General features: G+C 45.0%; 1 protein-coding gene across 1 annotated transcript; it reads left to right on the forward strand.

The window, feature by feature from the left end:
* Window positions 1–1226: 1226 nt before the first annotated feature.
* rnd1b (Rho family GTPase 1b) lies at window positions 1227–12138 on the forward strand. The gene is made up of 5 exons (XM_047589244.1): window positions 1227–1572; window positions 2090–2177; window positions 8449–8558; window positions 8666–8800; window positions 9108–12138. The coding sequence occupies exons 1-5, from the start codon at window positions 1453–1455 to the stop codon at window positions 9351–9353; spliced, it is 699 nt and encodes a 232-aa protein (XP_047445200.1). The 5' UTR covers window positions 1227–1452; the 3' UTR covers window positions 9354–12138.
* The last annotated feature ends 341 nt before the right edge of the window (window positions 12139–12479 follow it).

Here is a 12479-nt window from a genome sequence, read left to right on the forward strand (position 1 = left end):
TCTATGTGGGATTTTTTTTTTAATTGTAGAACTGCTCCAAATATAAAAGGGAAAGATAATCTGGTCAATGATGCAAATGAAATACTGCCGGCACATCCCACATAATCAAAGCTGTGCAAGATGACAACGAGACATATATTGGGGTGTTACAGACAGACAGGTCCCAGCATGAGGGAGTGACTGATATGAGCTGTTTGTTAACAACGGCAAATTGCTTTGACCCACGGGGGCAGAAACCGCAGGGCTGCGATGGGCAACAGTAAGTAAATTAGCCAGGAGGCTGGCAGGCACATGAGTGTAATTGGCTTTTATCTTCTAACTCCTCTTTTCCTCACAATGAGACGCTGTTTCCATACAGTAATAACCTTCGAGGTGTGAATGGCTGTGTCTCAGCGTCTCCAGGGGTTCGAGCAGAGGGGAGGACCTCTGACTTGACCCCGTGGTCGGCTGACTGCTGGTCACCTATCAGGGGGCGCCTCGCACCGTCCCACCACATGTCAGCGTGGTGGTATGAACACTACACTGATCAGCAAACATTCGCTCACACGTTCTTTAAATCTTGTGTCTCTGCGTTTATCTGGGAGCAGCCATGACCGGTTGGCGTCTGGAAGAAACTCACACAGTAAATCAAACATCACTTTTAAATACAAAGACACAGATTAAAGGTTACAGAGGGTACAGATTATCAATCGTCTCATTCCAGGACCAATAACACAATCCTCTATGGTCAACTGCTATCTGAGTCTGGCTCAGTCAGTTTCAGACTAGTCGTGAAGGGAGGAGGATAAATTCCAGAAAGGAGAAGTCGAGTTGTTCAGATGCATCTGGCCTGACTGAAGTGCAAATTAAAGTAAACTAATTAGTCCGCGTGGATCAGTCTATCAGTTCCATTGTCTTCAGTCAGTGGCATGCCATTGATCCAGAGAGTCAATCTAATCAATCAGTTTGCGTCAGGGCAAGTAACTGGGCCCACAGGTGACAAAACACAAGTCTGCAGGGGCCGCCTGCTTGTTAAATGGCTGTAAAAATGTAATGTTAAAGCACGTAGTCGACACTATATACATCCGCTACTGCGACTGGATGATCTGTATTAACAACATTCGGTCATTTTGTACTGAAACTAAAATACGTGTAATCTTGCGCAATATTCTGGACACTGTCTTCAAGTAAATCCACAACGCTTCGTCTCTATCACATTCGCCGCGAGGACATCTGTGGGTGCAGTGGAGGGATGTTAGAAAGCCTGTGGAATGGCGAGCTCCCATTGGCCGCTGCTCGCCTGTATAAAGAGCCGCAGTGGCAAATTCAATCAGATCAACTGCGGGCATCCTCCGAGAAGCAGGCACGCAGACACGAGGACACTCAACACTGGGACCATTTCTGGGCTATTCACCGCTACTTGCTTTTCATACATTCGCCGCAGAATAAATATACCGGACCACACGTAAAACCATGAAGGAAAGGAGAAATACGCAACCGCTGGTGGTGAGATGTAAACTGGTTCTTGTGGGAGACGTTCAATGCGGAAAAACGGCGATGTTGCAAGTCCTGGCGAAGGATTGTTATCCAGAGGTATGTTCTGATGTTGATGAGAAATAAGCTAAATGTGTATGCACGTGAAGCTGTTTTGTATTTAGTTGACAATCAGACTATCGGGAGTTCCGTTAAAGGAGAGAAAATGGCAGGGATAAAACGGTGCGTCTGTTGCAGACGGCGAGAGTTTGCATGCGCATTTTCCAAAAACGAGTCCTGCTTAATTTTCTATGCACTGAACAGAATATTATTGAATGTAAAAGCTCCCTTTTTATCACGTGACGATTGAAAATGCGCATTTGTGATCGTTTCCTGTAAATTGACCTGTAGTCTAGTGATTTTTTCCCCTGCAGATGCAGTGATTCAAGTGATTGATTGAAATCCAAAATTCTTTCAAATGAAGGAATGTTTTTTTCTCCACTGTGCTTATTATTCGACTTATTCCTCAGTGAGAGTTTTTTTTTTTTATGTTGCCTAATCTGCTAGATAACTTTCATTACCTGTAGCTGACTGACTGACTGACACCTCCCCTCTAATGTTGCTAATTGCTCCCCAGACCTACGTGCCCACGGTATTTGAAAACTACACAGCCTGTCTGGAGCTGGAGGAGCAGCGAGTGGAGCTCAGTCTGTGGGACACTTCAGGTAACTGATCACCTTCTCCATGACTGTCTGGTGTGTGACCTGCAGCTCTGGAGGATGCTGGAAAATCAGACAGTGCCCAGAGAATGTAATGAGAGTCTCACCCGAAAGGAGATAACATTGGAGTTTTCTCTTACATTATTGGATGCAAGGTGGCAGTGTCCACTTTTTTGAATGTAGGAGATAACATGAAATATAAATAGATAGAGGCTTATGTGAAGGCTTTTACTTCTTTTTATCCATTCCAGACTCACAGTAGGTGCACTAGTTGATCTGCAGGATCTCAAGCGATTTTTCATGTCTTTTAATTTGTTGCTGATTACTTTTCCCCTGATGTTTTTTTTTTTTTGTTTTTTTTGCATGTGGCTTGATGAAGGACTGGCAGATCTACAAGTAGATTATTGTGCCAAGTGTGTTTCACTGGAAACTAGGCAGAAAGACAGTGATTATTCCGCTTCACTTGAGGTCAATGCTGACTTCGTGCATCATATGTTCATTTACACTCGGCGTGAAAAAGAGGGTCATTGTGTCATGGCAGATCTCCGGGGAGATCTGCCGTTTAGAGTGCTGACCTGAATACTGGGAGCACGGGTCTGAAGCACCTGTTTGATTCCCTTCATGCTCGCTGCACAGCGGCCTCGCATTCCTCTCCCATCCTGCACGCGCACGATGTGTGGATGTGTGCTGCGCGGCCTCACTGGGTCACCGTGGCAGGGCAAAGTGCTGTGGCGCACATGTGCGTCCGCGCACTACAAATCCTTTATGTAACAGGCCCACTTGTGTGACGCGATGCAGCATTGGTCGTGTTTTTATGTTTTTTGTCCTGCCATTATCACAAATCAGAGAGAGAAAGAGAGAGAGAGAGAGAAAAAAGTGAGTGTAATTCCCTGCCCAGACCAAATCCTGCTTTTTAATCCCAGACTGTGGACCTTCGGTCTGGCCAGCAGGAGTGGGCCTGGTGCCGAGGGATGATGGGCGCACACACAGAGACATCCTGTTGAGCACGAAGGTTTTCTGGAGCAGACAGATACGAGGGAGCTCAGAAACTCTGGTGACCTGCATTTTCCTCCATATGCTGCCACGGGTCACCCATTCAAAGTGCATGATGCAGGGGATTAAGAGTCTGAATAGGACCAGTGGGCCACCACTTCTGACTGACCCAATGAGTCTTTCTTTCTTACTTCATCCTTTTAACTCGTCATCACACACTGCACAGTGCACATGCATGGCAGATAATTATAAACAGACAAATGTTTCAACCAAACACTTCTAGTAAATGCCATTTATTATCATATTTCTATTTCCTGTATTGATCTAAAAGGCTGCGCACTCTCTTGTTTGATTGCGAGGAGAACTTCTTCTTCTCCCTCCCTCCCTCTTCCCCTTCATCTTTTATAGATGACCCTTTTATCACACGTATCTCTTGTCAGGCTGATAGATGGCAGGCGCAAAAGCTATTTGTTGTTCCCCCTCATGCAGTTTCTCCTCCTTACTGTAATTCCCTCTAATTGTGCGGGGTTGTGCTGCAGAGGGCCCCTCCACACTGAGAGGGTCTCCTCATTATCCCGGCTCCTCTTCATTGATTGGACTGACCTCATCAGTGGCTCCACATGGCAGGCAGCTCCTTCTCCCCAGCTCCGCCATGGATTTACCGGTTAAAATCAATCCACCGGTTTTAATCAGCCTGATCTGATCGGACATGCGGGCAGGGAGAGAGAAAAGGAGTGGAAGGCCGTCCAGCGGCCGTAACTCATGAATAGTGAATAATGAATCTCGTTATGGTGTTAGTGTGAGTAATTTATTTCAGGTTCAGTGATCTCGCTTATAAAGTCTTTGAGTTTCGGGGGATACCGCATACATTATCTTTTATTTCATAATACATAAATGAGATTGATTTGGAACAAACCCAATATCCGTTTAAGCTGATGATACAATCTGTATAACTGTAAAAGAGAGGCTTTGTTAATAGAGGGTGATAATGTTGATCATCGTACATCAGTCGTTCTTTAATAGCCTCTCAGCGTGTAGTTATTTTTAAGTTTTTTAGGATTCAACCCCTGAACACAGTTTGATCAAGAGCTACAGCTAATGATTTTTGTTATCATTAATCTGGAAAATGTCTTGTAGACTGTTGTAATATCACCACTTCAACACATATTAAATAGACCTCACATTTGCTCATCTGGAAGCATCCAGCGTGTGGTATTTAGTAGGGGCGGAGTCGAACCCGAATACGGTTTGTATAACAAATAGTTTTCAAGTTATTTTTATCCAAGAAGAAGAAAAACATCTAATCAAAAAGCCGCCTTTCCTCATGTGACCGCAGTGAATGTTTGCCAGAGGAGGCTCTGACTGGACCAAACACGACTTAACTGCATCATTACTTTTGGCAAATAGATTTTTTTTCTTAACTGGGTTGCGAAGGCAGCAAATAACTTTTGGGAAGCGGGAGATTATTCTGTTACGTTACATTAGCATTGAGACGTCTGCAGTCAGGTTCTCTCACGTTAGCATTCATCTTAGTTAGCATTCATTAGCTCTGTAATTCAGACTGTTGTCTAATGCTGCTGGTAATCGTAAATGGTCTGGCTTTTGTATAGCGTTTTTCCACCTATTGGTACTCAAAGTGATTTACAGTCACAGAGGTTCAGTGTCTTGCTCAAGGACACTTCGGCATGTGGCACATTTGGGGCGTTGAACCGCTAACCTACTCTACCTACTGAGCCACAACCGCCCCTGTTGTCTCCCACAAGCACCAAATCATCACAGTCATGTTCTGCCCCTTCAAGTCAGAATAAATTACCTATATTAGATGCATTTAATGCAGACCTCACATTTGCACTTATTTTAACAATAATATATCCTAAATTTGAGTGTGTTACTCAAAACAAAATGGATTTTTACAGCTATTTTAGAGTTTTATCCGAATACAAATACAAATACTGGATGCTTTGCACACCCCTAGTATGTAGGTTACATTTTTAAATATAATACAACTATTTAAATAAAGTAGTCTTGGCAGACGAATGTCACCCAGTAAGTATTAAAATTTAATTTTTTTTTAACAACTTCTGCAGCTTTTGCCTCCACCTCTGGCTTTGTTTAAGATTCCTTTGAGAGTGCTTGTTTTATTAAAAGAAAAACTGAAGTTGAATTTCTTTAGACAACTGTTGTGTCATCAGCCATTGTGTCAGAGTAAAGCTTGTTAACAGTTCAGACGCGGTGATGCTCAGGAACAAAGGAGCGTCCTGTCTCCCTCTCTCTCTGTCCCTGCAGGGGGCTTCGACTGTGATCCTGACTGGCTCGTGTGAAACTAGGGAACGAGCGTCTGATGCAATGTGGTGTGTGTGTTTTTTTCGTTTTTTTTCGGCCAGGCTGTGTAGTCCGTGGCTATCAGCTGCAGCAGCACACAGCTCCCAGTCGGCTGAGTGTGGGTGGAGAGGCAGGGCTGCTCTCATCCCCAAACCTGTGAGTCATCCCATCAGTGGATCATTAATCTGTCTGACCCCTGCATTCTCTCCGCGAGAGGAGGAGCGCTAATGATGAAAACGAGCTATGCCACTCACTTGATTTAACACGCCTTTGCACGGGAATAAGCTCACGCGCTCGCTCATGCACAAACAGAACAGCAGATTGCCCCCTCCCCCACCTGTGCGCTCCGGCACGAGGCCCGCCGCCTCAGACCGCGGAGCCTACTCCCACCCTGGCCCGATTTCCACCTTCAGCACTCAGCTCTGGGCGCCGCACCATCGAGACGGATGAAGTCGAGCTCAGCCGCAAGAATTTGGGTCTGCTCCTTTCTTTTCCTGCCATTGCCGAGTTCGTCGGCCTCAATCTCCTTGTTTCATGCCTCAGAAAGTCTCCATCTGTTGTAGAGGCACGCCGTTGAGAAGGGAAGGAATCATTTGGGCCCCGCTTAGGTATTCTCCAGCTCTGCTGTTTTGTTGCAACAGAGTGAAGAGGGAATGAGAGTGAAAGAGACAGAGACCGGTGCTCTGTGATATTAGACTGCAGGGGGTGAAGGATTAATGGCATAGGAGGGCTCTTTGTGATGCGCCTCTGAAGGCTGCGCTCCTGCTTTTCCTCCTCTTCTCCTCCCTTGTGCCTTTTTATTTTGCCACAATAGAAACAGCTATTTCTTCCGAGATTAGAAACCGGGTCCTGGAGCGTCAGGAAGAGCTGCCGAGGCTGCTGTTGTTGATCAAGGCATAGGCTTCTTACACCCAAGTAAATATTTTTTTGGTTCTAAAAATAAGATATGCTGGAATGCTTTGTCCAAAATGGAAGAAACAAGTGATTTATGTGTCTTGAGTAAAAAGAAAAAAGAAAAAAAAAAACCTTGATGACCTCTATTCTGTCCTGGCACGGTAACTAATTTGTCAGCTTTAATTGCAAGGGCTCTGGGAACCCCCAGTGCAGCTTTTTATTGATTGCTGCATTTAGATCAGTGACCATTTAATGCAGAATCACGCCCTGCCTCCCAGCCGTGTGATAACCCCCCCGGCAGGACACTGCGAAGCCTTTAGGAGCACCCCACCTCTGACACTCTTAAGAGATATCCCATCATCCCAGTGGTGCTAATTGTTCTGCTGCTATTGTGCGTCACTTTTTACAGCCAGCAAAGTGGCTTTTCTGTCTGCTGTACCCCTGTTGGTACAAACGTGTCAAGACAGTGATGCAATTTGCATTCTTAAAGTGGGGCGTCCGCCTTCGTAAAAATACATAAGTAGCACATGGTTTTCTTTGATTAAAATGTGTCCAAGTATTTTTTTTCCAGAGGCACAGAAACACTGGAACTTACAAATATTATCCCTTTGTTCGTTTGTGCAGCGGTGTTTACGTTCTTCAGGACATTGAGTCCTGCGTTTTTTTGTTTTTTTTTTATCTTGTCATTATTCCACTCACAGCACCCGGCAGCTGCCAAATTCTGTTTTAGCCTTTGATAATGTGGAAAATCATTAAGTATTCATGGAACTGAAATATATGCACACACCCATGTTCTGTGTGCTTTTTTCATATGTTTCATTCTCTTGCTCAGTTTTTTACGCTGTAAATCAATTAGGATGGTTGTGTAATACCTAATGAGTGATTACACAGACAGCTATTGTTATCCGCAGCTATAAGAAGAACACCGAATCCCCCCTGGGATTCGGGCAGAGACTAAAGTAAACATGTTAATCCTGCTCGGCGGCTCCTCATCTGTTTTCATCGGATAACGCGCCGGCTTCACCTCTGGCTACAGCCAGATTTAAACAGCGAGTCCGTGCGCCGTGCGGTGTCGATATGGGCGAACGTGCGTCTTTTTGTGTGCCGGCTGTGCATCTGCGGCGCGCAGCTCTGCTGCAGAGCAGAGGAATGTCCCCAACAGTAGGTGGGTGGGCAGTTTGTGGTGTAAAACGATTGATTGGCATTTAAGGCGAGCCTTTATAGAGAGGTGGGAGGAATGCCTGATGTAGATGGTGGATTCCGAAGGCTGTTGCTGTGGTAACAGAGGGACTGGAGGTATTGCTCGCCAAACAGAGGATTTTTGGGGGGGTGGGTGGCTTACTTAAGGATTCTGAGCATGAGTGGGAGCGTCTGCCTGCCCCGAGCCCTACCGTTCCACTTGCGTAATCTACTGCAAGAGAAGATCAATGAGGATTTAGAGCTCGATTGTCATCTTCTCTCCCTCTGAAATGCCAGTGGAGGATATAGAAGCAGGGAAAAGAGCAGTTTCAAGAACAGCGAAGTGAGGCTCAGGAAGAAGTGAGGCCGATTCCACATAATCCCTGCAGCTGTATTCTCCCGTTGCTGCTTCAACTCTCTCTTCTTCTTTTTTTTACGCGATGACCAACTACCTGTTGTCACAGCAATCAGCAATCTTAACTTAATTAATTACAGGCTGAGCAGACAAAATAACATTTTGTAATGCAAATCCAGCCCGAAGCCTTGCACCTTTGATGTGAAATGAACCGCGTAATGGAAGAAATGTATGTGCATCTCCCCGAGGTTGTAAGAACATGAAAGACTGTGACCATTAAATATTCAACAAAAAAAAAGAAAGAAAAAAAAGAACTAGAAAACTTTGAGAACTTACAAATGAGAAAAACATACAGAGATTTCCAAAACAATGTCTGAGCAAGACTCTCTTTCTTGGTCAAAGAACAGCAGACATGGATGATTCAACGCATTAAAACAACATTTAAAGGCTCTGGGGGAATTATCTAAAAGCAGATTCATCTATTTTTTTTGCTGTTTTCCTCCGCATTAACAAAGCTCTATTTTCTCCTGCAAGGTTCTCCGTACTACGATAACGTGAGGCCCCTGTGCTACAGCGACTCGGATGCAGTTTTGCTGTGTTTTGACATCAGCCGCCCGGACACTGTGGACAGCAGCCTGAAGAAGGTAACGGCACGGTTCAGAATTCACCCCTCTGGGCCACTGTTATCCCTTGTAGTGAAAGTACATCTTGGTAATAGGCAAAAACACTGCATACCCATTTGCGTTCACAGTGGAAAACTGAAATCCTGGACTTCTGTCCGAGCACGCGCATCCTGCTCATTGGCTGTAAGACGGACCTCCGCACGGATGTCTGCACACTGATGGAGCTGTCCAATCAGAAGCAGACTCCCATCGCCTATGAGCAGGTGAGACAATAGAAACCATGTTGTGTTGCTATGTTAGAATAATACAATCAGTTTTTAACCTCATATGTCAGACGATATTTCTTTTTTTTTGCATTAATTGGCAAATGTTTCTAGAATAATTTGGGGAATTTGACTGAATTATTTATGATGAAATCAAGACTATAACGGTTAAACTGAAAGAGTTGCTCCCTCATTTCATTTTACAACCTTTCCGTGACCCTGTAAGCGCGTCGAGGCTCCCCCGCTGCATGCTAAAAACAAATAATTCTGAAAAAGGCGCAGTTTAGTGAAGGATATTTTATTGCAGGGCTCTGCCATGGCCAAACAGCTGGGGGCGGAGGCTTATCTGGAGTGCTCCGCGTTCACCTCTGAGAAGAGCATCCACAGCGTGTTCCGCACCGCAGCGATGGCCTGCATCAACAAGCTGCAGCCTCTCCCGAAGCCCAGCCCCACCCGCCGCCTCTCCAAAAGACTCCTCCACCTGCCCAGCAAGTCAGACTTGCTGTCCTCCACCTTCAAGAAGGAGAAGGCCAAGAGCTGCTCGGTCATGTGAGTTGAGACCTCCCGGGTTACAGTCCTCACATGCAACCCCCAACCCCCTGCCTCTTTGGTCTCGGGGAAGGGGGGGTGGGCACGATGGCTTTATCAGGATTACCTGCTGAATCCTTCCCTCACCCCCCCAGAAACCAAACACCCCTCAGAAGAGGTGGACACCCCGCTGTCCACTTGCTCCTGAACCTTTCAGCGCACATCCATCCTTTTCCACTGTTTATCTTGCTTTTGGACAAACAATACCAGTCAAGGTTTGATCATCGAGCTATCATTTCTTCACCTGTAAACAGTATGCAACTACAATGGTGTTACATCCGTCTGATTTTACTATCTATAGGCACATGTTGATTTTCGTCCAAAATGGAAATGTGCAACGTGTGACGTTTAATCTTGTGATGTAAATGCCTCTCGGACAATTCAATGGATATTTTTCTAAACACAAAAAGTAAACCTAGCATGAAACCGACAGGACTTAGCGACATCCTGTACATCCCTAGTGAGGTGTGTGAGGTGTGAACTAGTGTGTCACTGGTTTCCCCCTTTAGTGAGAGTACAGAGATGTACAGGAAGTAGTGGGGCTAACCTCGCTGAGTGCCGTTACATCGAGAGCTGTTCTTATCATCTCAGCTGTGATGAGAGAAGGGATAAGAGCTGTGAGTGCAGGCTGCTGTGTAGACAACAGTCTAGACTATATCAACCTGCGTGGATAGTTTATGCATGGTTGTGTAGCTCTGGACGGTACTACTCCGCAGGCCATCAGCGGACGAAGCGGAGGAGGCTGCAGAGGCTTTGTGTGTATACAAAATGACTGCAGAGTCGAGGGCACAAAATATAAATGGAAGCTTAGCTGGTTTTTACAGTGTCTCTGCTGTCACTGCTGGAGCTCTAGTGATAGTAGAGGCACACAGAAAGATGCCTTTTTCTCACGACCGGGGAACATTTACGCAAACAGGCCGACGTCGAGCTTGCCGTGCGTCATTTTCGTCGACGCTGTGGCTCAATCTCGACGCCGGTCAAAGTGTTAGGGAGGCGCGTTCAAAAAAAGGATAAGTCGTCCCCTGCCTGAGTCGGGCCGATCTGATTCGTGCTTTCAAATATTCTTCGGAAAAAAAACAATTGTAGCATTGCGTTGTTGACGGCCTTTCAGCAATTCTCAAACGGTATGCATTTTCGGAAAAAAAAAAAAAATTGCCTTTCATATCATGTTCCCGGAAGTCATTGAGATTTTTGAACACTTGCAATATGCCTGTGGTTTTCTCACGTTCGCATCAAATCCAATGTAGCACCACTGACCTGACTCTATTCTTCCAGCACGCACACACACACTCACACACACACACACACACACATTAATCTATTGACCTCCAATACGCAGCACTTACTGTAGGCTACAGCAACTACGGAGCGGAAACTGGATGCTTCTCTGAGCTTAAATCTTTGGCTTCATGGTTATGTGTGTGTGCAGCATTGATCTCTGTGCTTCTAACCATAAAGCAATAATGATTTAAGTGCTTGTGGCGCAAGGCAACCTGTACGGCAATAACAACGCAGCTTTGTGATTACCGTCATGCTATAAGTGCTCCACGGGCCGACGTGTTGTAGACCGAGACCTTCTCTGCTGTACAAAATAAGGCTGCTGATCTGTGTTCGCCCCCTTCCCTCTGTGTAAGTAGCCACCGGCATATAGAATAACTAATGGCAATGCTGTGCTATGAAAGAGATCAAGACTGTGGGAATAAGAAGACACAATGCCGTTTGAGCTGGAAATGCTAGACTTTGCATAATCGTAATGAAGAGTTTTAAGGTGAGTCGACAAGGCACACTTTAAAAATTAGAGTAAAATGTTGCAACAGTTAATTGATCAAGGGCTAGTGTGTGGAACAAAATAAAACAAAAAAAAAGAAAGAAAATGGCCTGGGACGCAGGAGAAGAAGTAATCAAAATGCACAGGCTGGCCCTGTCCAAAGAAAGCTATTTTTTCATTCTTTTTTTTTTCTCGCGTGAGTGTATTTTTGTGTATTTAATAGCATGATGTGAACCTCCCCAGTCCCCCACCCCCGCCGTTTGGAAATATCTTCCTGAAATGGTTGTTGTGTCTTCATGGAGCTGTGGACTGCCCCCGTTAGTCGGAGGAACTTAAAGTGGTGATTTGCACAAAGGCTTCCAGTTCATGGTCACACACCAAATTCCTCAGCATTGCCTAGCAACAATTCAGCGCGCACAGAGAGAGAGAGAGAGAGAGAGAGAGAGAGAGAGAGAGTGTGGGTCTTTAGTTGGTTGCGTGGACAGATAGGCTTAGCTTGCAAGCAGACATCCCCGCGTCCATTATTACGGCATCGTTTGTGCATTTATTGCTCGTTAACAAAAAAATAGCATTTCTTGATATTTTTCTTTCGGGTTCGGAGGTGATGCCGAAAGGGCCTTCGGAAGATGGGTTACAGTGATCATGTCAGTTAATATGCAGCCTTTGTGTTGTAGTCAGTGCGTGGTAAAGTGGTGCAGTCAAACTCCTAAGCATGTCCTATTAAAGTTGTATGATTGTACATACCGTCTCTTGTTTTATAGTCATTGTAAAGGCATCTTCAAGGATGTCACATGGAAATATTGTTGCTGATGTGAATATTTATTTGGTAGCTATCTTTGCCTTTGTTTTTTTTTTGTTTTTTTTGTTGTTTTTGATTGACATGAACATTTCTTTAAAGTCTATTTTGGAATTTTTTCTTTTCTTTTCTTTTTTTTGGGTTATTGCTGTGTTAAATAAAGCTTGCCCTGTCCGGCACCATGAAGTTACTCCTCCTGTCATTTTTTTTCTTTTTCACCACAGTGTAACAAAGGAAGTGAACACGTGTCCAGAGGCCTGCATCTCTTTAGTAATCCCTGCAAGTGAGGTGCTTACCTTTCCCACTCTATTAACGCTAATAATTCCTCCAACAGGCTCCGTGTCGCCGCATGCATGCAGAGCATGTCTCATTAAAGATAGAGCAAATTTAAATCAGGTTGAACAGAGGATTACTGTCACTTTCCATTACTTCAGCCCTGATCTCAGATCATAGTCACCGCTCAGGGAGTTATAACGGCAGGCAGAGAAAAGAGAAAGCGTGTCAGACGTGTAACAGAAAAATTTAAC

The sequence above is a fragment of the Mugil cephalus genome, chromosome 1 (assembly GCF_022458985.1).
Source record: "Mugil cephalus isolate CIBA_MC_2020 chromosome 1, CIBA_Mcephalus_1.1, whole genome shotgun sequence".
In the NCBI taxonomy this organism is placed as follows: domain Eukaryota; kingdom Metazoa; phylum Chordata; class Actinopteri; order Mugiliformes; family Mugilidae; genus Mugil; species Mugil cephalus.

Bases quoted from the DNA above. Each gene is read 5' to 3' on its own strand.
- rnd1b (XM_047589244.1), top strand. From the start codon at position 1,453: ATGAAGGAAAGGAGAAATACGCAACCGCTGGTGGTGAGATGTAAACTG. The intron at 8,559-8,665 runs GTAACGGCACGG...TTGCGTTCACAG, and splicing joins TGGACAGCAGCCTGAAGAAG to TGGAAAACTGAAATCCTGGA. The intron at 8,801-9,107 runs GTGAGACAATAG...ATTTTATTGCAG, and splicing joins CTCCCATCGCCTATGAGCAG to GGCTCTGCCATGGCCAAACA.